Genomic DNA, 27,013 nt, shown 5'->3' on the forward strand with positions numbered 1-27,013 from the left:
AATGAATGCTGTGGACAGAGTATATCTAGATTTCAGCTGAAACTTTTGAAAGTCTTTCAGGATACCTTTGTGACAAGATGAAGTGATATAAGTGGAATGACTGGAGAGTTGGGTGATTTTCAACTAAATGAATAGGCTGCACCAGGTGGTGATATACTTTACCACTGCATGTCTTCAAGGGGAGAAGGTGACCGTTTCGGTGCACTCTTGTAGAATTGATTCTTATCCAATAATGGTCAGACTAGATAATCTCCAAGGCCCTTTTCTACTCTGAAGTTCTATGATCATGCTTTAATTCTTCTCCATGTACTTTGACCATGAACAGATAAATTGATATGGGTTCTGGTTTCTTCCTTGGATGGAATCTAGGTGATATAGTAGATAGAATGCTGTACTTAGACTTAGGAAAACCTAAGTTCAAATCCTGCCTCAGACACTTATTACACATGTGAATGAGGGCAAGTCAATTAACCTCTGTCTACCTCATTTTCCTAGCCCATAAAATGGGGATAATAATAGCATCCATCTCCCAACATTGTTCTAAGAAAACAATTAGATCATATTTGTAAAATGCTATGTAAATGCTAGACATTATTATGTGTAACATGGGGTAAATTTACCTGATGATCATCACAAGTTTGAGATAATAATGTAAGAATTTTGTGCTTTTCTTGAATGGCCATTATCAATAGAGTGCTTATTTTCATTTGTAATTTTAATTTTCCAACTACTTAACTTCATTTATCAATATGCTTCTTCTTGGCATAAGGAAGCCCATTTGTTTTCCAACAAGCAGATTATTCCAAAGGTGTTATTACTGAGGGAAAAAATGGTCAGTTGAACCATTTCCTTCACAGCTCATTCAATGTGCAAGATAATTTAAGCACATTATTTTTTGAAGAATTAATATTATTATTACATGTTTACTTTCAAATCTCACGTGGAAGAACTATTCTTTAGATTTCTTCCATTGTACTAATTGATTTATTTCAAATTAACCTTTTCCCAAGATACATCAATTTGCATTTTAATTTGTCTCATTCCTTAATTTTCTATTTACATTTATATATTCCAATCCAATCCATTTAGGGCTAATTAGATTATTTCTCTCCTTTTCACTGATATTAGTAACACTACCCAATTTTGTATGGTTATATTTGTTCTTCCAGCTCATTAATAAAGAGAACAAGTCTGTGATCTAGCCTGGAGTTTTGTGGGACATTTATTCACAGCTGCTCAAAGTTTGTATGTTCCCTTCCCATAATTTCCTTTCTTCCTTCCCTTTCAGTAAATTGCTCATAGCACCCAAACCTTTTTAAAATATCTTCTATAGTCATTATCTTTTAAAGTTAAAGGAATTCAAGCCTCAAAAGCACATCTGTCTCATCCCTCTCACAAGACTTAATCTAATTCCTATTAAGCCGTGCTGCTGCAGAAAAGCCTCAGACTCCTGCCTTGAATGACACCAAGTATCTGTAGTTTAGAAAGAAAAAAAGTTTTCAGGGACTGAGCCCATAAGCTCTCTCAATAGCCTGTTCAGTTCTTCATCAACATATAACTACCACAAATCTTTGTTTCTGGGTTCCTACTACTAGTGTTTCTCTCTTTAATCAAAATGGAGGCTCTCTGGTGACTGTCCTCCACTTAACTCTTCACCTCCTTCATTCATCTGCTCTCCTCCATTCATCCAGAGAGCAAGCATCTGTGGTGCCCCTGTTGCTTATCTAGCATTGTGCAAAATTCTTAGGAAATATAAAACAAATGGAACTGCCTGCCCTATAAAAGCTTACAATTAGAATAGAGAGACCAAGCATGTTTATCAAACCACTAGAGAATTTCTTGAACATTTGTCATCCTGAAGCTCTCTCTTCTCCATGCTAAATAACTCCAGTTTCATGAACTATGTCAAAGAGGCTTTGCTCAGGTATTTTAATATTTTTGGTGTCTGTCTTGGAAGGTTTTTTTTTTTAATTCTCCAAATCTTTCATGACTAAGGAACCTTGAGTGAATTAAGTATATAGCACAGTGTTCTGATAGGGATCTTGGCTAGTATAGTCTGGAGTTGGCAGAGTTATCTTATAGAATTTCATGACAGTATCATATACTTTGTTAGGTCCAAGGAATCACATCACATTACTGCTTTTCCATTGACAAAATTTAGTTGGTTGTTTGAAAAAAAATTGTTTTATTTGGTTTGCCTAGTCTTTAAGCATGTGGCTGATGATTTGTGATTTATTCATCATGCCCTATACATATGGAGCTCACAACAAATGTTTATTGAATTAGTGACTGGGATGAATTTACCCCCTGTTTTTCATAGTTATGTACCTTAAAAATTTATTTTGTTTTGTTTTTAATCCTCAATACCTCCATATCCTTCTAATAAAAATATAGGTATATTTGTTTTCATTTATGTTGAGATACAGTCTTCTCTTTGTAATCCTGAATGCTACCATTTCAGAACACTGTCATCTCAAACTTCACTCAACTTACCTTTCCAACCAGACCTGCTAAATTCTAAATTAGGGCTCAAGTAGACATCTGTTTCTAGATTCTCCATTTAATTAGCTTAAAATACAAATGTCAACAGCATGCTGCCAATTTCTATCAAAACTGAAGTCAGAATGGAGACAGTGAGGACCTAGAAATTAGGCTGACCCTTCAAGGCAAAACATTAGGACAGGAACAGCAGCAGCCATGTGAGCTAGAAGTCCTAAACCATAAGAAGAACATCAGAGAAGGAAGGAAAGAAGGCAAGAAGCCTGCTATATTCCAGGCACCATGCTAAGCACTTTATAAATTTTATTTCATTCGATCCCTACAACAATCCTAAAGTAAGTGCTATTATTATTTTCATTTTACAATTGAGGAAACTGAGGTGTACAAAGATTAATTGACTTGTCCAGAGTTATACAACTAGTAAGTTTCTGAGGCCATATTTGAAATCAGGTCTTCCTGACTCCAGGACCAGGACTCTATCCACTATGACACTTGGCTATCTCTGTGCCACCTAGTTGCCTCTACTGGGCAAGCTTACATCTATTCAAGCAAGCAGGCAGAATGGTCAGGATGAAAAGACCAAGCCTAGGGAATTGGTGTCCAGTTGTATGACCAGAATCTGCAGGAATTATTGGACTACAAATGAGAGAACCGAGGAAAGGATAAGCATGGTGGTGGAGAGGAATGAAGAAAATGAAGGGGGTAAAAAGGAAGACGTAGGGTTGTGTTCACAAAGAACAAGAGTCCAGTTACTGGAACCAAGGTACCAGGTCAACATGGGCCCTGTAGCTTATGATTTAATGCCAAAGAACTCAGCTATGGAACTGGTGTGGTACTTTGTTTGCCTGCCAAGGGGCTAGACTGGAAGCAGCAGCTGGGGGATACTTAGGTCTAGTAATGAGGATTAGAAGTAGGAACAGAATCCTGGCCACTTCTTAGAGGTTTGATCCAAAATGTATATGGCCCAACTGTTCAGGATGAACATTGCTCCTAGTGTTCATGATTACAACAACCTTCACAGATGTCCTCTTTTTTGTTTGTTGCTTATTCATTGCTAAGTGATTTGTGCCAGCCAATAATAACTTATGCTTTTTATGGAGCTTTCTGTACAACTTAAAGAATTCCCTTGCAACACCCTTATAAAGCAGGTAGTGCAAGATTTAATTCTGGAGAGATGGCTTAGTGAAGTGGAAAGAGAGCCTAGACGTGGAGCCAGGAGAAAGGTAGGCTCACATACTGCTTCTGACACATACTAACCATGGGAGCAGTCCATGGACATCTCTAAGCCTCAGTAGCAGAGTAATGGAAACTTCCTCACAAGAACAACATGAGATAATGTACATAAAGTGCTTTTTCAAACACTTAACCATTATAGAAATGGTAATGACTGTTATTCCCATTTTATATATGAGGAAACTGAGACTTGTACATGATCTAACAGTCAGTAAATGTGGTAATTGGGACTTAACCATGGAGATCTGTGCTGGTTCTCCTACTCAGGATTGCTTTTGAAGGCAAATCAAATGGGAATTTCTTTCAGTTTCATTTCGGTCATTTTTCAATTGTGTCCAACTCTTCATGACCCCATTTGGATTTTTTTTTTTTGGCAAAGATACTGGAGTGGTTTGCCATTTCCTTCTCTAGCTCATTTTAGAGATGAGGGAACTGAGACAAACAGGGTTAAATGACTTGCCCAGAGTCACACAGCTAGTAAGTGTCTGAGGCTGGATTTGAATTCAGAAATATGAGTCTTCCTGACTCTAGGCCTGGCACTCTATCCATTGTGTCACCTGGCTACCCTGGTAATATCTAGATTCCTGTTATTCTTCTAATCCTTGTTGCTGACCAATTCAACACATGCTTATCTCAGTCTCTAGGTAATGATTAGTTTCTTGTGACTGCTTTCCCAAAATCTGCCTCCTGAAATAGTTTCATATCATGAGGAACTATCTTTCACTAAGAAGGCCTGATGATTTGTGTGTCTTCATATTAGAAAGAAAAAATCTTACCTGTTTTTGACAAGTGATAATTTTGTAAAGTCTTCCTAATTTGATAAATTCACTCATTCATCTTTTAAAGACCAATTTTTAAGTGAATTCAATTTCTTGGCCATTTGCAATTATTATGAAACTAGCTTATCTCTAGGCTCTCATGATGCATTTTATAAAGGATTCTTTATTTAATTCTCTAGCAAGCTTTAATGAAACTAGCATATTCCTATTGGGTTTCTCCCTTTGTATTGTCTTAGCTACTTTATACGTTGTCTTTTTTCAAAGAGTGAAACTGTGTATCTGAAATAGGAGGCAGCAAGCTTCCATTATGTGAGGAGACAGCAGGTAACTTCATGCCACTTGGCTCATTAAGTTTTGTTAAGTGATAGATCTAGGAGAACTCTCACAGTTAGCAAATACAGACTGTCCCAGCAGTCTTAAACTTTGATAACATAAAATTGTACTAAGACTTTGTAACAACCTGTACTAGCAGAATTATTGTCTTAAAGTAGATAAAGAGCTATTTTCAAAGCCAGGACCACCTGGGTTTAAGTGCTACCCTCACACATACTGTGTGATCCTGGACGAGTCATAGAACCTCTCTCCATTCTGTCTATGCAACTCTCTGAGACTGAGTGGCAGAGAAAGCTATGAACTTAAATTGGTAGAATTCAATTGGGAATTCCCTATACCAATGAAATCACACGTTCATTTCCTAGCTCTTTTTAGTTTCAAAGTGCTTTCATTGACAATTTCATTTGAATTCCAGCTCTCAGCATTTCTGTGAGGTAATATGTGTATATAAATGTACATATAAATGTATATACATACACACATGTGTGTCATATATGTATATATCTATAAATCTATACATGTGTTTATATATCCATATGACTTTGGGCAAAATATCTAACTTATTTATGCCTCAGATTCCTTAATTGGAAAATATATGTGTGTGTATATATGTGTGTATGTGTGTATGTCCATTTTCCAGCCGAGGAACCTGAGGCATAAAGAACTTAGGTATTTTGTCCAAAGTCACATAATAAGTGGCAGTAATGAGATTGTTACATAGGTCTCCTCATTCACTGTCTGGTACTTATTCCAATAATGAATGCTAACTTCCCTTACGTTGACCCAAAACATAGAGAAGCAACCAAATTACAAACCTAAAACAAAATTGTCTGTTCGCACAATTGTGCACCTTTTGTTGTCAGGGCCTTAAAAAGAGTATGATTGCAGCATGGTTAAGAGAGGCCCTCTCTGTTAACCCCAAAACAGGAACAGAATGTTATCAGACCCTTGGAAGGATATATTTTATTGCCTTTCTGATATCCATTTTTTCTTTGATAAAAGGGACTGATCATCATATGGAATAAATTTGATTCCACAGTTTCCCTCTTTCCCTCTCTAACCTTTTACCAGGGAGAAATAGAGAATTGTGGAGTCTTAGAGCTGAAAGGGTCATCTTGTCCAAACACCTACTTAAAGTAGAAATATTCTCAAAGATATCTCTGTCAAAAGTCAACCAGCCTTGGTTTGCCTCTTGTGGTGATCTGAGCACCGTACTTTCATTATAGTAGTTTAAGAACATATTAGACTTTTAACATCAGACTCTTGTATTTGGCATCATGGCTCTGCAGTTGGAATGTCCATAGAATACATTGGGTCTAACCTCTTTGTCGTTGCTGCTGGTGCTGCTGCTTCTGTTTAAACATGAGAAAATTGAGGCCAAGAAGGGTTAAATGACCTGCCCAGGAGCAAAGTTAGTAAGTGTATGCTAGATTTGAAACCAAATTTGAAGACATATACTTTATGGATGGTGCAATGCCTCCTCTCAAGTTTTCCTGACTTGCCCAAAGTCGCTGAGGTGGGATTTAATCTTAAGTCCTCTGACTCCTGAACAAGTGCTCTCTTCATGTCACTTTTCTAGATTGTGGGCTGGAGCACTAGACTTAGAGGCAGGGAGACCTGGGGACCAATTCTGCTTCCGACAGTTATTAGCCATATGATCTAAAAGTAACTTATACCTAACCTTTCTGGGTTTCAATTCCCTTCCCTGCAAAAAGAGGAGGAAGAAGGACTGGATGTGATGATCTCAGAGACCTATTCCAGACCTAAATTTATGATCCCATGAAAACTCTCAGCTCATTTTCACACATGCCAAACCAGGCCTCCCATACTTGGAGCTTATGGCATTGATTTTTTAACCTTTTATTATAAAAGTAAATCAACTAAGAGTATCACTTTTCCCGTGTACTAGAGCAGACTGCCTCAGTTATTAAGTAGAAATGACACAGAGTGACTTGTCTATCACAATATAGTAAGAATCAATCTTGCAACCTCTTTTACACAACATACATACAATATAACATCTCACCTATGTGGGTTATGTTTCATTCCTTGGCCATTTCTTACTTATAAATTGAAAAAAGTCTAGTTTTCTCAGTTTAAACATATATCCCTTGGCAAAGCAGCTACCTATATTTGGAGGATAGATAACCTGGTCATATCACAAAGTCTTTTCGTGGACAATGGTAATGAAAGTTAAATGCCTTTGAAGCATGTAAAAGTGTTCTTCAGTGGAATCAAGTTGAATTACCTTGTTCATCTCTGCATCTTCCTCAAACCCTTTTTTATGACCCCAAAAGAGCTCAGAAATCCATCTTTTAAGTTTGAGTAAGAGATAGAACAGGGACTTTGGACTTGGCACCAAGTTGAAGGGAACAGGAAGTGTTCGTCCCTCTTCAAAGTAAGAAAACCAAAGTTTAGCCCTTGCAAACTTCCACTCCACATCAGCATCGTCCTATAAAACACAATGTATTTTAAGGAAATTTACTCACAGAATTATTAAGACACTTCTACCAGTAATTCACATTTGGGTTATTAATCTCTTGTAAAATAAACACAGTATGAGAAACCATTTCTTGCTCTCTTAAAAAATGTAAGAAAACTCATTTTATATTTCTAAAGTATTAATATGATATGTATAAGTTTTTAGCCTTTTATTCTTATAAACAAACACAGAAGCATTTTTCTAGCTCTTTTAACTGGAGCACATGAACAATGTTGGAGGAATACAGGGGTCATCTTTGGGACCTGAAGGTGTTAGAGGGAAGGCCTTTAGTTTCTACTTGTTAATCATAGGATCTTGTGTAAGATTTATGGCTTAACATTATGAAATATCATTTTAAACATAATTGAAGAATTTCAAAACTAGACTTCCAGGACAAAAAAAAATCCCTAAACAATGCTATAATGTTTTGTGGTAGCAAAATTGCTAAGCAGTCATAGGCTGCTACAGTATTTTAATAATGTATCCTCCCTTTCTTTGCCTCCATATTCAAACTGTTGCTAACTCCTGTATAGTCTGACTCTGTGATATTTCTCTTAGCCATCACCTTGTGAGTAGACTATTGCAGTAACCTTTTTACAGGGCTTGGTTCTTTTACTCAAATCTGTCTTACATAACACTGTCAAGTTATCATACTGACACCCAGTTCTGATTATATTATTCTACTACTGAAAAGCCTTAATGGCTCCCCATTACCTACTGAATAATGACCAAACTCATTATCTTAACGTTCAAAGCCATCTACAATTTGCCTCCAAACTACCTTTCAAGTTCTGCCTCCCATTACTTTCTTTCCCACACTCTCTAACTCTGCTAAATAGAACTCCTTGCCATTCCCTGAATTTCCCCTCCCCTTTTCCTGACCGGTATAGCACTTTTCATCCTACCTGTTGGAATACTATTTACCCTTCAAGACCCAATGAAAATGCCATCTCCTTCATAATTTTCCTCAATCTGCAACTTTTGACAATACTTTATTTTTATTTTTTACCCGTACTCATTTTCTAAGTATATTATAAAGAATTGAGTAAATATCTTCTCCCACTAGTTTATTAGCTCCTTGAGAACTGGAACCTTGTTTTACTCTGTATTGCTCTCCACAAGAAAATCCAGTGCCATGCTGATAGGTGCTTAATAAATATTTGTTGAATCAAATTTAACTAAACAGCAAAAACAAGACAAAGCTTATCTATCTTCTTTACCCTTTCCCTCCCCTACTCTCTCATTTTTGTGTGGCTGTAAATCAATTGATATACATGAGGCTTTCAGGTTCATGGTTCCAGCCAGTCAAAAGTGCCAATAAAATAAATCCAAAGGAAAAAATATATTTTGAGTTTTTTTGACTGATAATCCAGTAAGTTTTGTTTTTTAAATCAAAGTGATTAAAATGTGTAGACACCAGCTTAATTAAAAAGAAAACGATTCTTCTGGTGATAATGTTACCTCAATTTCCTGGAATGAGTTGTTGATCATTGCAATGAGCATATTTAGCAAAACAATGACCATTGTCACATTATATACTCCATAAAGAACATAACCAGTATTCTCAATGAATTTGTGGTTAGAGTTTATGACAACAGATTTCACTTCAGAGAGTCCAAATATAGCCCAGAACAATGTCTTAAAGCTTTCTTCAACTCTGAAAAAGAAATAAAAAATAAAAATTACTATATTTGACAATGTCATTCAAGATATCACAAGCAGTAACTAATTTTCCATTCATAGTAGCTAAATGATATGAGAACGTGATTTATACAGCAAACATTTGAGTCCTTTTATGTGCCAGGCCGTGTGCTAGGTGTTGAGCATGGATACAGAGACAAATGAAATATACCCTGATGTCAAGGAGCTTACATTCTACTGGAGAAATACAACATGTACATGGAGAAGTAAATATAAACTCTATATGAAATAATGTCACGAGGGAGACAGCACTGACAACTGGGGATGGGGACTAGGGGGAAAAAAAGACTTGCTGTGGGAGGCAGCATCTGAGCTGTTCTTTGAGCAAGTTTAGAAATTTGACTGGGCAGAGGTGAGGAGTGAGCGCATTCCAAACATGGGGCAATCACCTGTTCAAAGATGGGAAGGAAAAAGATGCTAACAACCAGTTCAACTGAAAAAGAGAGTGTATATAAAGGGGAGTAATATGGAACAAGATTGGAAAAATAAGTGAGAGTCATAATGTGGATGGTTTTAGATGCCAGTTTGAGGGTTTTGTATTTTCCTAGAGGAAGTAGGAAGCCACCAGAGATTCATTGGCTTCAAGGGACCATTTTTCATCTTTATACCTACAGGCTGATTTGTACATAGTAGGTACTTGATAAAAATGTGTTGTTCAATTGAATATAATTAGAAGATGTGGGCTTGAATCCTGGCTTCTTTTACTTATTAGCAGAGTGATTTTGGGCAAGTTACTTTCTAGGCTTTAATTTTTGCATAAATGTTTGAGTTGACCTAGATGATCTCCAAGGTCTCTTCAAGTTTTAAATTCCATTATTTCATCTTTTCTAGAAATGCACTGCTTTTTGGTGGTGTCCTTAGGATAGATTTACCTTCAAAAAAAAAAACTTTAGACACTACTTCAGAATCACAAGTAATAAAGTTATACTGAAGTAGGAATTCTTAATTTTGTGTCTTGAATATATTTAGCAGTCTGGTGAAGCCTATGGACCCCTTCTCAGTATTTTTTTAAATTAACAATAAAGGAAATACTAAATTTCATTTAGAAATGAGTGAAAATAAAGGTATCATTTCTTCCCATACAAGTTCACAGATTCCCTAAAATCTATCCACAGAACCCTTAGGGGTCTATGAACTCCAGGTTAAGAACCCCTGTACTAAACAATGACATTTCTATGAGTTTGTTCCTGAGATTTGGGGTTTTCCTTCCAGGTTATATTTACATAATATATTTACATATATTCAATCACCTCAAACAGAACTGATGATAAGAAAAATGTCAGAGAAGATTAACAAAGCCCCTGAGCTGGGTTTGAGCATTGAAATGACTTGGATATAATTAGTAACTAAAGCTAATTTTGCCTATGTTAATTCATCTGGTTACCACAGAGTGTTTTTTCCTAACAAGGAAATATTTGATTCTTCATTTTTTGCTTTTCACTATTAAATCTAACATGATATTTGAATAATACATTAAAAGATAATTTCTTTTAACCATTACAATAAAAATTGTTTGATTTCTTCAATAAAGTCTTCTTCCAATGTTTCATTATGATGTAGAAATTCTTAGAATCTATGCCAATGGATCACCAGTTCTGGCAAATCCTAGTAACCTGGTAAGACTTTGAATATGGGTCTGCTGTTAGACTGTGTGCCTCTCATCCAAAACCCAGGTTAGCTATGTTGAATGGAGCTCAGATTTCTATTTATTTAATTTTTACCACAACAACCAATGAATATCACATAGCAAGGAAGGACTACTGTCCACATCAGTGGAGGAGTCATCAACTATAATTGAATCACAAATAAGTGTTTGACTTTTATGAGGTACAAATATCCCCCACACCATGCATAGTGGTAGGTCATCTCAATGAGGAACAGAATTACTGTATATACAAGGGAAAAGAGCAAATTCCCAAACTAGGAGATTATTGGCTTTTATGTCAATACAGATCAATTTAAAATTAAAGAATGTTAGAGTTGGAAGAGGCCTCAAAGATCATCTATCTAAACTTCCTTTTCCACAGTTGAAGAAACAGGGAAGCAGAGAAATTGGTTTTGCTAACATTTTTGTCACCACATAGTTCATTGGCTAAGTATACAAATATTTATTAAACTATATATCTAAATTATGATCATAGGATCATGGATTTAAGGATTGAAGGAATATTAGAAGTCATCAAGCCCAATTCACTAATTTTACAGATGAGGAAACTGAGACCAGAGAGGTTAAGTGAATAGTACAGGGTCATACATAGCTATTAATTATCTGAGGTAGAATTTGAACCCAAATCCTTCTGATTACAAGTCTAATGTTCTATCTGCTACACCAAACAATGAAACAAAAAAGCAACCAAAAAAATCCTACGGTTCAGTAGTACTTACGTTGTGAAGGCTTCATTTTGCTTTGCTCCATGGTAATAGGAGTAGAGATTAAACATCCCTATCATGAAAGCCACAAATACCATGATGAATATAACCATGAATTTGAAGATGTCTTTTACGGTCCTTCCCAAGGATATTTGTAGAGGCCCAAAGCTTTCATTAGCTGGTAAGATGTAGGCAATTCTAGAGAAACTTAAAACTACAGCAATAGCATATAGGCCTTCAGATATGATTTGAGGATCAGATGGGTCCCATTTTATCCTGGCTAGGAAAAGAACAATAGTTTTGATGAATATATTGAATGGGCCTAGCCCTTCTCTTTTCCTCTCTGTGAGGTGTGTGTGTGTGTGTGTGTGTGTGTGTGTGTGTGTGAGTGACAGTGACAGACACATATAGTAGAATCCTACCTCATCTTAATTTTTGATCAAGGTCAGAGTAAACATACACCTCTGTGGGAAGAAAGGGGGTAGGAGTGATATCTAAAGGCGCAAATGGATAATGGTTTACACAGTCATTTTACTGCCTGATGCTGCCCTATTTCTTATCTCCACTGTGAATAATAAAATAATTTATATATTGCTTTATTCTTTGCAAAGCATTCTTCACAAAAAAACTTGTGATTTAGTTCAAGTATCATTATCCTCACTTTACATATGGGGAAACTAGGGTTGCAAGGGATATAGTGACTTGGCTAGGGATGCAAAGCTAGTAAATGTCAAATCTAGGAATCCTAGAAATGGAAGTTACGTCAAAAGTCATCTAATTCAACCCCTACATGAAACATGAACTCCCTCTACAATATCCCTGATGAAAAGTCATTCAGCAGCCATTGAAAGACCAGCATCAAGGAACTCACCTCTGTATGAAACAATTCATTCCATTATTTGTTAGCTCTAATTGTTAGGAAATCCCTATTAATGTTGAGGCAAAATCTACTTCCCTTTGACTTCTGGCCATTAATCCTAATTTTACATTCTGTGGCCAAGGGAAGTATGAGTCTTATTTTCCGTATAATAATCCTTCAAGTAGTTGAAAATCACAATCAAGTGTTCTCTTCTCCAAGTTAAACATCCCTAGTTCCTTCAGCCTAATCTAATATATCATGATTTTTAGTTTCCTCATTATTATCTGTAAAATGAATGAAAAGTTGGAATAGATGGCCTGGCCAAGTATGACCCTTCCAGCTTTAAATCTATGACCCTATGATCCCATTGTCCTGGTCACCCTGCTTGAGACCACTCATTTGTCATTGTTCTTCTCCAAAAATGCAGTACTCAGAACTAAACATGTTATTCCAGTTATGGTCTGACTAGGGCAGAGTATGAAAGGGCTATCACTTCGCACATTTGAGGCACCATACTTTTATTCACAAAGCTTAAGATCAAATTAATTTTTTGGTCACCATCTCACATCTTTGCATCATATTGATGTTGCAGTTCATGAAAAGGGATAGCTCAGGGCAGCTAGGTGGTGCAGTGGATAGAGCACCAGCCCTGAAGTCAGGAGGACCTGAGTTCAAATCTGGCTTCAGAACAAACACTTGACACTTACTAGCTGTGTGACCCTGGGCAAGTCACTTAACCCCAACTGCCTAAAAAGCAAAAAAAAAAAAAAGTGATAGCTCTTTTTTTAATGAATGGACATTTAGTCTTGTCTTTCTCTTATACTTTGACAATTTTTTTGGCCTAGGTGTAGGACTTTACATGTATTCCTATTAAATTTCACCTTATTAGTTTTGCCCCATCATTCCAACCTTGTGAGATGTATCTAGATACTGATTTTGTCATCTAATTTATTGACCGTTCTCATCTTTTTTGTCATTTTGATGAGCATTCCAAGCAGTAGGGTTTTTAGCTAATTGATAGATAAAAATACTGGATCCCAAAGCCCCTGTGGCTACTTTACAAATACTTCTTTCTACATTGACAACAATCTAGATGTCCGGCCTTGACATAGGGGCCCAGACAGCAAGAATTCTTGTTACATAATGTTTTAATTCGTTGTGACTTCCCTCTGCACTTTCTTTCCAACCAAGGGCCCAATTCATTTCCCACTTAGTTCCTCCTGACTCAAAGCCTCTACTTCTGACTATTTATACCCTATTATGCCCAGATTTAATAATGACATGGAAAGGATGAACCAGATTTTAGAACAATCCTGTCCTGCTTCCTTGGATTCCACAAAGGTTTTTCTTTATAGCTCTTACATAATTATTATACAGCAATTAACACCCCATCCAATCAGTTTAGTATAACTATGACAATTATTAGTTTTACACTATTCTGATATCACACTAAACATTAGAATTTTAGATCTGAGGTTGTAAGAAACAACAGTTTCCTCACTGGTATCCACCATGACCAAGTAATACAATCATCTGAATCCAGAACACATCAATCTGATTCATTAGCTTGAGAAGGCCAAGTAAATCTGCCAAAGTCCCCACCATCCTCAAAACAAGTAGACCAGAACTACCAAGTGTGACTCCTATTTTACAGAGAAAGGTTTAGCTACCATTTGAGGACCATAAAATCATCCATCTAATAATCTTGACTACAGCTCTTTTCCCATTATCTGTAGCATTACTCACATTGTTTGAAAGTTTATACCTTCATACATCAACTGAACATCACCTCAAAGCAAAGACATCCCCTCACCAAGTTGCCGTTCCTCTTTCTCCAGTATATTAACAAGGTCAAACCAGAGTATAATGTCTAATGAATTTTTAAATTTGAGGCCAGAAAATCAATCTTGGCAATTGTGCTCTCTCTGAGGCCCAAAAAACATCCCACTAAAAGCTGTGTTGTCATGTCCCCACCAACACCCTACAAAGAATGGAAGGGGTTTCAGAAGGCACTGATTGTTTATATAGCTATTTCTGGGTCTGAAAGAATCTCTTAATCCAAGAGCCCCATTTACTTGCTTCTTCCTTCCAAGGTTTGTCTATCCTGTCTTCCGTTCTGTGATAAAACCTCTGGCTCTACCACTAGAAGGTAAAAAAATAAATGGTTAGTTAGGGTCTTACGTATGTGTGATAGGAAATCTATGCTCCTAGGGACAATTGATCCTTCCGTTTGCCCTGAAGGTGTATCTAGCTCCCAACATAGAGACTTTTAGGATAAGGGAATTGAAGAAACCACATAGTAGAACTCTTGTACCTTTTATGACTTCCTTAGACAGGAGCCCTTGGCTACCTAGGTTCTCAAAGTCCTTATCTTACTAGCTCCACCTTCTGCTAAGGGTATGAAGTCTTATGTAGCACTCAATCAGTTCCCACTCTGCCCTTCATAGCAGCATAAATAACAGTCTAGTGACCAACTGAACCCTTACAAAAAATTTTGGACAAAGTGTTTGATCAAGTAGAGATGAGGGAAGTGTAAGAAAAAGCTGTGTGCCATAGAGAAAGATAGAGTTGCTTTGTTTGTTTGTTTGTTTGTTTGTTTGTTTTGCAAAGAAAAGCTTTCTACTAAATTAGAGTTATCTGAAAGGGACATAGGCTAACTTGGGAGGAGACTGGCTACACTTCATTGGGAATCTTCAAGCAAATTCTGGATGACCATTTAGTCAAGTGTGCTGTAGAGGGAATTATTGGTCAAGTATGTATGAGGGCAGCTAGGTGGCATAGTAGATACAGTGCTACGCCTAGAATCAGGAAGTCTCCTCTTTCTGAGTTCAAATCAGGCCTCAGATACTAACTAACCATGTGATGCTGGGCAAGTCACTTAACCATGTTTGCCTCAGTTTTCTGATCTGTAAAATGAGCTGCAGAAGGAAATGGCAAACCACTCCAGTATCTTTGCCAAGAAAACCCCAAATGGGGTCATAAAGAGTTGAATACAACTGAAATGACTGAACAACAAAACCAATTGTATTGGTTGAACTCTTGGGTTCATTTAAACTATGTTTTGTACTGGCCCTAATGATGTGGTACTTGGTCCAAAGATATTGAGAACCACTGGTTTTAGGAGTGTTTCAAAAAGTTACAAAAAGTAAGTAATCATAGGAGGCAGCATGGAGTAGTGGACAGAAGGCAAGACCTGAATTCAATTTATTTTTCCTTACACATAATAGATGTGTGACCTTGAACAAATTGCTTAACATCACAGTGCCCTCAAAACTCACTAAGACCATAAGTTACAGAAGAATTGCTGATGTCCTTCAGTGGAGGGAATTTCCACACTGGAAATTTTCTAACTGACAAAAACCACAGGTACTCTACCCACCCCCTCCTAACTCAAGAGGAAAAATATCACTAGAAAGACTAGAATTTAATAATATCTCAAAGGACCAAGCTACATCAATTGAGGCAGTGGATTTTTTTTCAATTAGGCAAAGAAAATAAAGTAGGATGAAAACTACATTTCAAAGTAAAATTCATAATATCATTTGCATCTATTGATGTGCTTAGTGATAGAAAGCCTAATTAATAAATGTGCTGTGACCAGCTAAACTTAAACAGGTTTAACCCTATCAGTTCAGAATGTGTATATTAGAGGAGGCAACCCCAGTGAAATTCACAGCAGAAAAAGACAGACAGACCTTATACCAATTCATTAGCATTTGAAAAGGCAAACATCAGACAGGGGTATTATTAATTCTATAGCATAAACTCACCTAAAGTGTAGTACTTCACATTGTCTCCCACAGAGGTCAAGTCTTTCAAAGTATCATTTGCGTCCACAATGCTCTGGGCTTTGGAAGCATGCCAAAATGCCATGAACCTAGCAATGAACGATGCTGCAAAGATGGCTAACATACCAAAATCCAGCATATTCCATAGCTCAAACAAATATTCCTTGGGACCTTGGGACCAAATTTCTTTACATTCAGCCCATATCATTCCTGTGTGTGAAAAGGGAGAAAATACAAGTTTATACTTTTAAAAATATACATAGTCTCTTTAATGGTGCTGGCAGGGTGAAACTTTTTTGATTATCAGAGCACTTCAGTGAAAATTTTATTTTTCTCAAATCATCCTCAGAGCAGGAAAAAAATTTTTAGCCTAAAATTATTTTATACAAGTTTGCAAGCAAAAATAAAAATAATCAAAGGAAATTGCTTACTTTCTTCCCTTATGGACAGAAGAAGGATCTAAAAGGAGCCTTAGAGTCCAAGCTCAACCCTTTCATTTTATAGTTAAGAAAAATTCCTCAACTGAGAGGAAATGTCTAGCCCCAAACCACATAGGTAGTAATTGGGAGAGCCAGGTTTTGAACTTAGACCCTTTGTCTCCAGCTAGGTGGCACAGGAGATAGAGTGCCAAGCTTGGAGCTAGGAAGACTCATGTCCCTGAGCTCAAATATGGCCTCAGACATTTACTAGCTGTGTGACCCTGGGCAAGTTACTTAACCCTGTTTCCCTCAGTTGCCTCATCTGTAAAATGAACTGGAGAAAGAAATGGCAAATCACTCCAGTATCTTTGCCAAGAAAACCCCAAATGGTGTCATAAAGATTGGGATATGTCTGAAAACGAATAAACAACAACTTCCAACTCAAATACAGTGCTTGGTATACACATCACGTGTTTAGGACTTCAAGAATGGGAAGCAGATTTCCTTTATCTGGATTTTGAGAGTTACCCTCAAAGATGAGCCAGAGTATATGTCTATTCCCAAAGAGAAAGAATCTTAGTTATGAGGAACCCTACATGTCATCTAGTCCAATCTCCCATTAAATTAAGGAATGATACAGACAATTCTCTGAACATGTGTTCATCTTGCCTCAGCTTGGAGTCTTCTAGGGGTGGGAAGATCACTATGTCACAAGACAATCTCTTCTACTGCTAGAACTTTGTAACTCTAATTGCTCTAGGAAAAAAAAATTATTCCTCCACATGATATACCTTTGATTTATTTGAAGACAGAGATCCTGACCTCCTCTAAGTTTCTCTTCAGTCTAATATTCTCTATTGTGTATTCTTTAATTAATCAATGTCCTTCTTAAAGTATAGTTCCCTGTAACTGAACACAACATTTTAAATATGTTTTGCCCCTTGCTAAGTTCAGAAGCATTATTAACTCTCTTGTTCTGGACATTATGCTTTCTAATGCAGCCTAGGAATGAATTCATGTTATTAAAAGCTATATCATGGTTTTGGCTAATATGGAACATGATTCATATTTTGAAAAACAATAAATATCCTTCTATTCTATATTTGTAACACTGATTACATAGCATTGGTGGGTCTTCACATTTATCCTTGTTAAAGTTTGTCTTCATAGTTTTGGCTATTTCAACTTATTTAATGCATTTTTCATTTGAATTCTTCTATACAGTCCATAAATGATTTCCTTTATTTTTATCATTATTCTATCCACAGATTTGATGTGTATACCTTCTATATCCAAATGTTCATTTCAAATCAACAAAAATTAATTTAGTCCCTGATATTTATAATGTACTATTGCACACACTGTGGGCAAAAATTGGGTTATAGATCTGGCAATCATCTGCATACAGATGATAATTGAACCCATGACAATTGATGAAATCTCCAAATGAGAGAGCACAGAGAGAAAGACAGTGTTTAGAATAGTGCCCAGGACAGAGAGCCTTGAAGCATACCCACAGCATGTCATGGATGATGATCTAGCAAAAGAGATCAAAGAGTTGTTAAAACATATAGAAGGAGAACCAGGATGAGATCAATGTCATGAAAAGCCAGAAAGAAGGTAGTAACAAAGAGGAGAGGGTGATAAATAGGGTAAAATTAGCCGCATAGAGGTCAAAAAGGATGAGTATTAAGAAGTCATAGGATCTGGTACTCGAGAATCATTGATAACTTTCTGTTAAGTGATATTATTAGAAGCCAGATTGTAGAGGGTTTATGTGTTTGGACAGAACGTTTAGATAGCCTTTTTTTTTCAGGTAATTTGATTGAGAAAGAGAGGAGAGCTACAGGATAGAAGCTAGCAGGAATGGTGGGTTCTAGTGAGGGTGTTGTAGCAGAACAGGAAATCAGTAGAGTGGTAGTTACTGAAGAGTAGAGAGAAAAAAATGAAGTTGTGTAAGGTTAGGATTGAAATAACCTCACCCTACTTGGCACTGATACATTTATTGGGTGAAAACACATCTCTATAGTTAACTCTCTTGTGCACTAGTTGAGAACAAGGAGAGAATACCTGCCTAGGTACAACAAGAAGTCTATTTAGATTGACTGAGATACTCGGTCACCCCCCTCCCCAGAGACTAAATAAAACTATTGGAGATTTTAGAGAGATAGCAAAGTTCCTTGTGGACTCCTGAATGACTACTAGGAGACCTCAGAGCTGTAGACATATAGGCTACTCCCAAGATGTCCCTTGATCTCCAGTGCTTGCAACCCTAGAGATTGAGAAGAGTGGATCCTCCACTGATATTGTTATCATTCTCTTTGCTTGATCTTAGGTGGTTTTTATCTTATTCTCAAGCCAAAAAACTCCTTTACTTTTGTATGTTCTCTGGTATGTCCTATTCTATAGAACTTCCTTGATTTCTATTTACTTTGATACAGGGATGTATTATCTATTTATGATGGTATTTTGGTGAGGAGCTAAATTAGACATGGCAAGGTAAGTACTACCTTAACTTAAATATTAAGTTAGGTAACCTCCCCTAACATAGGTAACCCCCCCCCCCCCACCTGCCTCTTGATGATAGGGAAAGGAAGCCTTCCTTTGTTCCTTACAAACAGTAGAAATCCATAGTGTCTTTTGAAGAGAAGGTCAAATACTTGATTAGATATCTATCTACACTACTAGATATCTATCCATGGATATGTATCCATGCAACTTAAGCCATGAATACTGCATAGATATTATCCATGTATAATCTTACATTTGAGGGCTTATCTCCAGGAATATATTTGCACTAAATACTCTTGGCTATTTCCCTTGCAAGAAATTTTCTTTTCTTTTTCTATTTTCTTTTAAAAAGCACTAGAAAATAATGTTCAGGCTGACTTCCCCAACATATCTTCTGCTCTGAGGGTTCCCAATAGCTATTCAAAAATCTATGCTTGCCTCTCAAGTCCTTTATTCCAACTTGCTTGATGGTTTTATACGGTCCCCAAAGGGTATAATCAAGTCCCTCCACCAATTTGAACAGACTTCTCCTCATATCTATGGAGGTGTCAAGGATTGTTTAGACTTAGGGAAAGGGCAAGAGACTTAGTGAACAACACAAAGATGTGTTCTTACTTGACAAATACATCAGGGCTAGGTGGGGTTAGGTGATTTTGACCACACCCTTACAATTAGGACAATCTATAGCGGAAAGTGACAGGGGGTAGAATCAGAATGAAAGGCAGAGAGATTGGCATTGGTGCCAATAAACGGCACCTCTTCATCAGATCAGCAGTAGGAAGGTAAATGAGAAATGTGAGAAAATAAGTGCCTTTTTAGTGGCAATGTTTGTAGGTTTATATCAACCTGTTACCTACTGACCTTTATTGAAATGGAACCTAGATAAGCAACCTTTCACTATTCCCATGGGGAGAGATAACAGTATTTTTGCAAGAATGAACATTAATGAGTAAAAGAAATACTGGTTTCAGCAATTGATCCTAGAGGTTTACTGACCTATGGTAGAAAAATATTATTAGTAAATACTTAGTTAACAGTACTTCTTATATGCCACTTTCTAAAATGATTTAAGGAAACTTTCTCTGAAATCAAATACAAAGGTCAGTGAACTGATATTTTCCTAGTAAAATCTTTTTATTCCTCCACAAATAAAAAGACTAAATAAATATTCATTGACCAGAAACACCCAGTGTAGCAAACTGCTGTGCAGTTCAAATTCCATTATCATATCTAATTTAAGGATAAGGTGTTATTTATGATGAGATAGCTCTGCAAGGGTGAAAAAGATAAACCTATAAACTTTATTTGAATTTTTTTATGAAGTAACTCTATGAAATGTTGAAGAACCAGAGTAAGGCCATCTGCCTGATGAATATGCCTTTGATGAAAGATTTATATTAAAAAAAGACTTATAAAATATACTTTATTTTGTATTTATAAAATTTTATTTTTAAAATGTAGGTACATGAGTATAATGGACTATTTCTGGGCTGTAAGAAACAAAGAACATGATGAATACAGGGAAGCATTAGTTCACACATGAACTGATACAAAGTAAAATAAACAGAACCAGGATAACAATGTATGGAAGGATGACAATGATGTAAACGGAAATAACAAAAACAAAACAATTGAAACTGAATTTCACAAAATTAGAGTGACTAAGCTTGGCTTCAAAAGAAAAGAAAATCACCCCTGCTATACTGAAGAAGTAGGGTATAATGGATGTAAGATATTGCATATAACATCAGACATTTTTGACATAAATTTTACTTTTGTGTAACTTTTTTTTTCTTCTTCACATTTTATTGTAGGGAATATTTTTTTGGGGGGGAGGGTAGAGCAGGAATACAACATTATTTTTAAAAATAAATGGAGGGGGATCACTCTGAAGACAATGGCAAGGTTGTGAGCTGCACTGGTGAGCAAAATATTCCCTCACATAAAATAGCATACCTATAAAACACCGAAAACATTACTTAAGAGAAGTACCAAAATGGGCATGTTTTGACTAATTTCTTCTTTCCCATGTATAAATCTATTTATTTATATAGCTAATCCTAATATTGACTCCAAAAAAGATCTATTTTCTGTTTCCTCAGCTATAAAATAAAGGGGTTGGGCCACATGATCACTAGGGTACCTTGTAGCTCTGTGATGGCAGACTGCAGGGATTAGATCATCTCTACGGAAAGAACAACTGTGGTCGATAGGCTCGTAACTGTACACAATAAAAATAACGTGAGTTGGTAAAAGCATAAAGATTACAAGTCATATGTGGGAATACATATACCTACAATGTAAGAAGAATATGTATCAAATCAATAAAATATTTGTGCAAAATCATGATAACTTCCTGAAGTCATCTAGATTGTCCCCTGAACTACAGAAGAGATTTCTGATTTAAAGCCATCTGGTATTCTCCATTGCTGTCCTATATGAGATCCCACATGGGTAACATGGCCAAGGAAGCTCAAGTTTCTGATGCCTATATTAGCTACACAAGTATCTTTGAAGTATAATAGTATCTCATTTGATCCTCACAATGACCCTGGAAAGTAGTTGCTATTATTATATCCATTTTACAACTGAGGAAACTGAGGCAAATAGAGGTTTAATGACTTGCTCAGGGTTACACAACTAGTAAGTGTTGGAGGCCATATCTGAACTCAGGTCTTCCAGATTTCAGGCCTAATGCTTTATCCACTGTGCCACCTAGGGTTTAAAATGCAAAACTCCTATGTGAGCTCAAAGATGCATTTCTAAACTCTCATGGACCCAAAATACTTTTATTTCATTATCTTGTTGAATAATCAATCTGAGCACATGTTAATGAACCAATAGGAGATTTCATGTTGCTCTGGGACTGAAGTCATGACTCTTTTGAATGTGAATGGCAGCTTTGTGCAATTATGATCAGCAGGATTTGGATCATAATTTCCCATTGAATTCCCTTTTTGTACATTCTCTAAATATATGAAAAACATAACCCACGCGAGGAGAATATGAAGTCAGTAATGAACACAAAACAACAGAGCCTTAAAGACACAAAAGAAATCACAGCATTTGGTGCATTTTTCCCTTCATGTGGCATACATTTGTATGAGTTTAGTCTGAAGGAATCAGTGTCATTCAGTCCAACTGCTAGGATTGCAAAACTAAATTATAATGGAAAATTATACTTTACCTATTACCCAGGATATAATGAGCATCTCCATCCACGAGAAGCAGGATGTTTTCATCCTGAACAGCTGTTTTCCATTTTCCATGTTAGTTTCATTAGGGCGGAGTTTGGGGCCTTCAAATCTGTCAGCTGCATTCATGACTAGGAGTCCCAGGAAAATGGTGAAAGAGGCAGCATGTGCTACAAACTTCATGAATGGTCCACGCATTATCCTTCCCATCTGTAGCATATCACAGAATACACACCAAGACAGAGTCAACTAAATTTTATGTACTTAGGAAACAAAGTGAAGATGTTATATCTATATACAATGGTGTTTCCAAAATTCAGTATATAGTGATGAAATTAAACAAACATAAAAGATTATTTTTCTGTAAATTCTTTCCTTACCTATGTATGATTTTCTGTGTTTAACACTTTGAGAATTTTTTTTCTTTTAAGGCAAACCATGTTATTATTACTATTGATTTCAAAATAAATTCTTTAATAGCAGCTTTATTAAAAAAGGAACACATTATATAATTGGGCATGTTGAAGACTTGAAGAAGTAGACATGAAAATAAGCACACAGATATTGGCCTATGCTATAGCAAAATGCAATATTGATTGATCATTATTTGATTTATTTTGACAAATCCATTTATTTCATTTTCACATAGGAAATTCAGGCCCCATATGATGAAGATATTTTGTTGAGATTATAATCGATTTCCCCCAAAATAATCATGGTACCAAAATGAGAACTTCTATCACCTTTGCAGAGCACCAAAAAGTATAAAAGTTAAATATTCTCATTTTGTGGCAAGATCTTAATATCTAATCATTGGCAATCTTTTATTCCCTCAGAAAGTTGACATGGAAGCTAAATGCTTCGATGGCAGGCTTGGTCATTTGTCCTCTTCCATTTCATTTGGCAGTAGAACTGCAGATGTCATAGTAAGTTAGAGCTGGAAGAGGCCACTCAGTCCAACCTCCTCTTTTGATAGATGAGGCAGATACAGATGCCTAGGCTTATCTGTATGTTATAAAACACTCGATTGAAAATGATTACTATACTGTTTTTTATTCCACTTAAGATCAATGGCAAGGGTAGTTTTGCTTTCTGTTAGTAGTTCAGGTAAAAGGTATGATGGGAGAAGAGACTAGCTGAAATGAAGTCTTTGAAATATCTAGAAATATTATTTATCCATATATCATTTATTCTTTATTACAAATAATTGAGAACCATATCTTTAAAAAGATATTCTTGCTTTTCTGACTTTCGCTCAGTGGTCTTGGATAACTTAAATCTAGAATCTAAATTCTAGGTCCTCATTTGGGTGTCTTTGGTCACACACTTTTGTATATTATAGAACATAAACATCATGACCCTTTACTGTAGAGAAAGGAAGGGAACTAATCAAGTGAAGTTAATATGGATAGTGTATCTAATAAACTAGGGAAGATCAGAGAGAGCATATTTCTTTTTAAATATTACTTATGTCTACACATATGTATATAACATGCACATATATGAAACATATATAACACAAATAGCTTATATGAAAATAATACCTCAAACATGGCCTAAAGCCAATATATGACCCACCACACTCCTGAGTGCTGCCTGAGCCAGATTAAAATTTAATTGGGAAATTCTTAATAACACAAATAAAAACATGGTAGAACATAGATAATATTAATATGTTGTTTTCTAAGTCAGCATGCAGCCTGTAGAGTTCTCTATTATGGTTTAGTGGCCCTGTTTCTATTTCAGTTTGACACCACTGTAAATACAACTATATGTATAATCACAAATATACATACAAGCTGCAGGGAAGGCTGATCTACATTGGTGGAGGAAATTCCTCCCTGGGAACTTCTAACATCACTGAAAACACAAGTCTGTCTTCCACTCTCCAAATACACACACACACACACACACACACACAGCCAAAGTCTTACTCAAATGAAGACTCTGCCACTATAAGGCAAGATCTAGAAAAACTAAGCAAGCTGGAAAAACTTCAGGTAAGGGCAATGGACTGAATATCTATGGTCCAACAACCACCTGAGTCCAGAAAAGGCTTTAACGGCAGGTTGGGTACAAGGTGATAAATATTTTTAGACACTGCAACTCTATACAACCTAATATTAAAGCACAGAATAATTGTGATGTGTCAGTTCAAGGAGTTCCCACATCGAGGCAATCAAAGGTCATTAATGTGTTCAAGTATATAATGTATGTGTGTTATATAATAAGATAGTTAATATTATATGCTTGCTTACAGGTCAATCAGGATTTATTGATATTCATTATATTCTTATTACCAAACACTGCCATATGGATGGAATGGAAAGGATACTTTTTTCTAAAACAATTAGAGAGCACAGGGCAATAGATTTTGTTAGGAGGGTGACAGATTGTTTTTATTAAGTATTCAGGGAGAAAATGAGAATAATGAAGAGACAAGATTGTTTTTTAAAAGTTAGAGGTAACATTTTGGAAGAAAATTATTCCAAATGAGGAAAGGGACATTGACAAGGTGAAGAGGGTTATAGTTGACCTGACATCATTTTCATAGTTACTGGTAAATCTGGTTAATTTTGCAATTCATTTTGATAATATAATATTTCTATTCTCCTCCCAAAATAATAACCAGTTTGAACAATTTCAAGATCCATTTTACAATATAAACATGATTTTTTTTGCATTACTGGGGCAAAACAGCTTCGTTAAAGCTTCAGAGTCTATCCTGAAGTTCCCAAAAGGTCAACAACAGTGAGTAAGGTATATTTTAAAAGTGAGTGACCATAATAGCATCCTATCAGGTACCTGTAATAACCTCTCACTTCATTCTAATGTTTGATTATATTGCCTACTTTTCAACCGATTTTGTCCAGTCTAACTGGATAGGCTTTTCTCCAAACTGAGATGCTTAAGTTTACCAACTCACCTTGCTGCATGGAGCAAACCAGTAAATCAGAGCTAGGAAGGGCAAGCCAACTGCCACAGCAAGGACCACTAGAAACTTGATAGCAATTGTCTGCTGCCTTAAACCTGAGAGATTCTCATACCAGATGGAGAGAAGCTGTTGCTGGCAGTTTGGATGAGCTACAAACTGGAACAGAGATCAAATGAAAGGAAAAAATTAATGGAAATTAACATATCCTACTTTTTATTTAAATATATCATTTTAAGCCCTTTAGGTGGAACATTTTATCAGAGTACAAATGTAGGATGAAAAACACTGAGCTAATGAACATAAAACCAATTAGCAAGTGTTTCCAGCATGTGTTTTATCTACCATAGTAGACCAATATAAAGAGAGACTGTGTGTCCTGCCTAGTGTTGGCTAAGACTCTCCCAAAGCAGGAAGGGGAGAGAGGGAGACGGAGGTAAAGGAAGAAAGAGGAGTGACTCACTAAGAAGGAATTGCAAGAGAGGATTCAAAGATATTATTCCCAAATTGGGATCCTAAATTAGACTAGACCAGAAATAAGGCAAAATATTTATTTTCATCTAACTTCAATCCCAATTCAAGTCATTAGAAACACACCCAGAACACGGTAACCAGAAATTTTACTTGGGGAGCTATACTTAGAAGATACTGAAAGTACCTGAAACCTTTCAGCAGCATAGAAACAATAGTGTTTATCATCTACTTAAACAAGAATAATTGGCTGGGGCCATCTCCTTCCTGCTTCACTCCATTCCTTCCATTTCAATTGAGGCCACCTATCTATAAAGCACTTTGAATGTTAAATGAATGAAGTATTATTAAGTGTTTACTATATGCAAGTATTTTAATTAATACTCCCATTTTATAGTTGAGGGGGTTAAGGTACAAAAAGGCCAAATGACTTAAGATTACATGGATAGTAAATCTCATTCTTCTGATCCCAAATTCAATGTTTTTCTTTCCACTTATATTATGAGATACGTAAAATTTGGAAAGCAACCAAAGGAAAACCATCATCTGATAGTGATTCATAAAATAACATTTTCAGAGTTGAAAGGGTTGAGGTAAGTTGAATGAATGAACGAATCAATCGCTCCAACTCACTTAAAATAACTACCTTAATCAGATGAGAACACCTAAATGCTGAGGATTCAAATCTAGGAGCTCACACTCTAATTAAGAGAAATAACATATCTATGAGAGTTCATCTGCACTGCAGATAGAAAAGCCCAGGGTTTTTGCCATGGTACTGCCACTGGGAAGAGTGAGAGTGGGTCTAAGGACATTTGTAAATTTTAAGGTTTACAGAAGGCTTTATAACCTTAGTTCATTTGAGCCTTACACCAATCCTGTGTGATAGGCACTGGTATCAACATCCTTGTTTTCAGACAAAGAAACTAATGCTGCAAGAGTTTAAATAACTTGTCTGTGGTCTCAAAGCTAGTTAGTGTCAGAAATGGTATTTCAACCTAGATCTCTCCTGACTCCAGGTCCAGCATTCTAACCAATATGCTGCCTCTCATTGACTTTCTCTGTTGGTTCAATGCTGTTCATTTAACCATTGAAGTTATACATGTTAGACAGTTGCATGGAATTGTGGAATTTGTTTTTGTTTTTTGGAGGGGATAATGTTTAAGCTATCCATGTATCATCTCTATTCAGCATCAATAAAAGTACAAGCAAAAAAAAAAAAACTGGGCTAAATGCCTGAACTTACTTTTTTGACTTCATATTTAATAGCAAGTTTTAAACGACTGAGGCTTGGACGCCCATAGTCTCCATTATTAGGGCTCACTTCAACTTCCCCATTCAGAATGGCCTCCACTTCTTCTGTGTTTCTGCAAAGATCAAGAAGTCCGACAACAAAATCTTTGCACTGCATTGACAATCTTTTGTAGTCATTCTAGGAGAAG

The 27,013-nt window shown here is 36.2% G+C and overlaps 1 protein-coding gene across 1 annotated transcript in view; it reads right to left on the reverse strand.

Annotated features, from left to right (window-relative positions):
• The window catches only part of TRPC6 (transient receptor potential cation channel subfamily C member 6), a 159,467-nt gene that overhangs the window by 21,251 nt on the left and 111,203 nt on the right, over positions 1 to 27,013 (reverse strand). The window contains exons 3-9 of the mRNA XM_027849550.1: positions 26,818 to 27,003; positions 25,095 to 25,259; positions 22,162 to 22,378; positions 16,027 to 16,254; positions 11,413 to 11,677; positions 8,788 to 8,983; positions 7,093 to 7,296 (exon numbers count right to left, since the gene is read on the reverse strand). Coding sequence (XP_027705351.1) covers positions 7,093 to 7,296; positions 8,788 to 8,983; positions 11,413 to 11,677; positions 16,027 to 16,254; positions 22,162 to 22,378; positions 25,095 to 25,259; positions 26,818 to 27,003 — 1,461 coding nt within the window. The remainder of the gene's footprint in view (positions 1 to 7,092; positions 7,297 to 8,787; positions 8,984 to 11,412; positions 11,678 to 16,026; positions 16,255 to 22,161; positions 22,379 to 25,094; positions 25,260 to 26,817; positions 27,004 to 27,013) is intronic.

The sequence above is a fragment of the Vombatus ursinus genome, unplaced genomic scaffold (assembly GCF_900497805.2).
Source record: "Vombatus ursinus unplaced genomic scaffold, bare-nosed wombat genome assembly UNPS02007612.1, whole genome shotgun sequence".
NCBI classification, from domain to species: Eukaryota; Metazoa; Chordata; class Mammalia; order Diprotodontia; family Vombatidae; genus Vombatus; species Vombatus ursinus.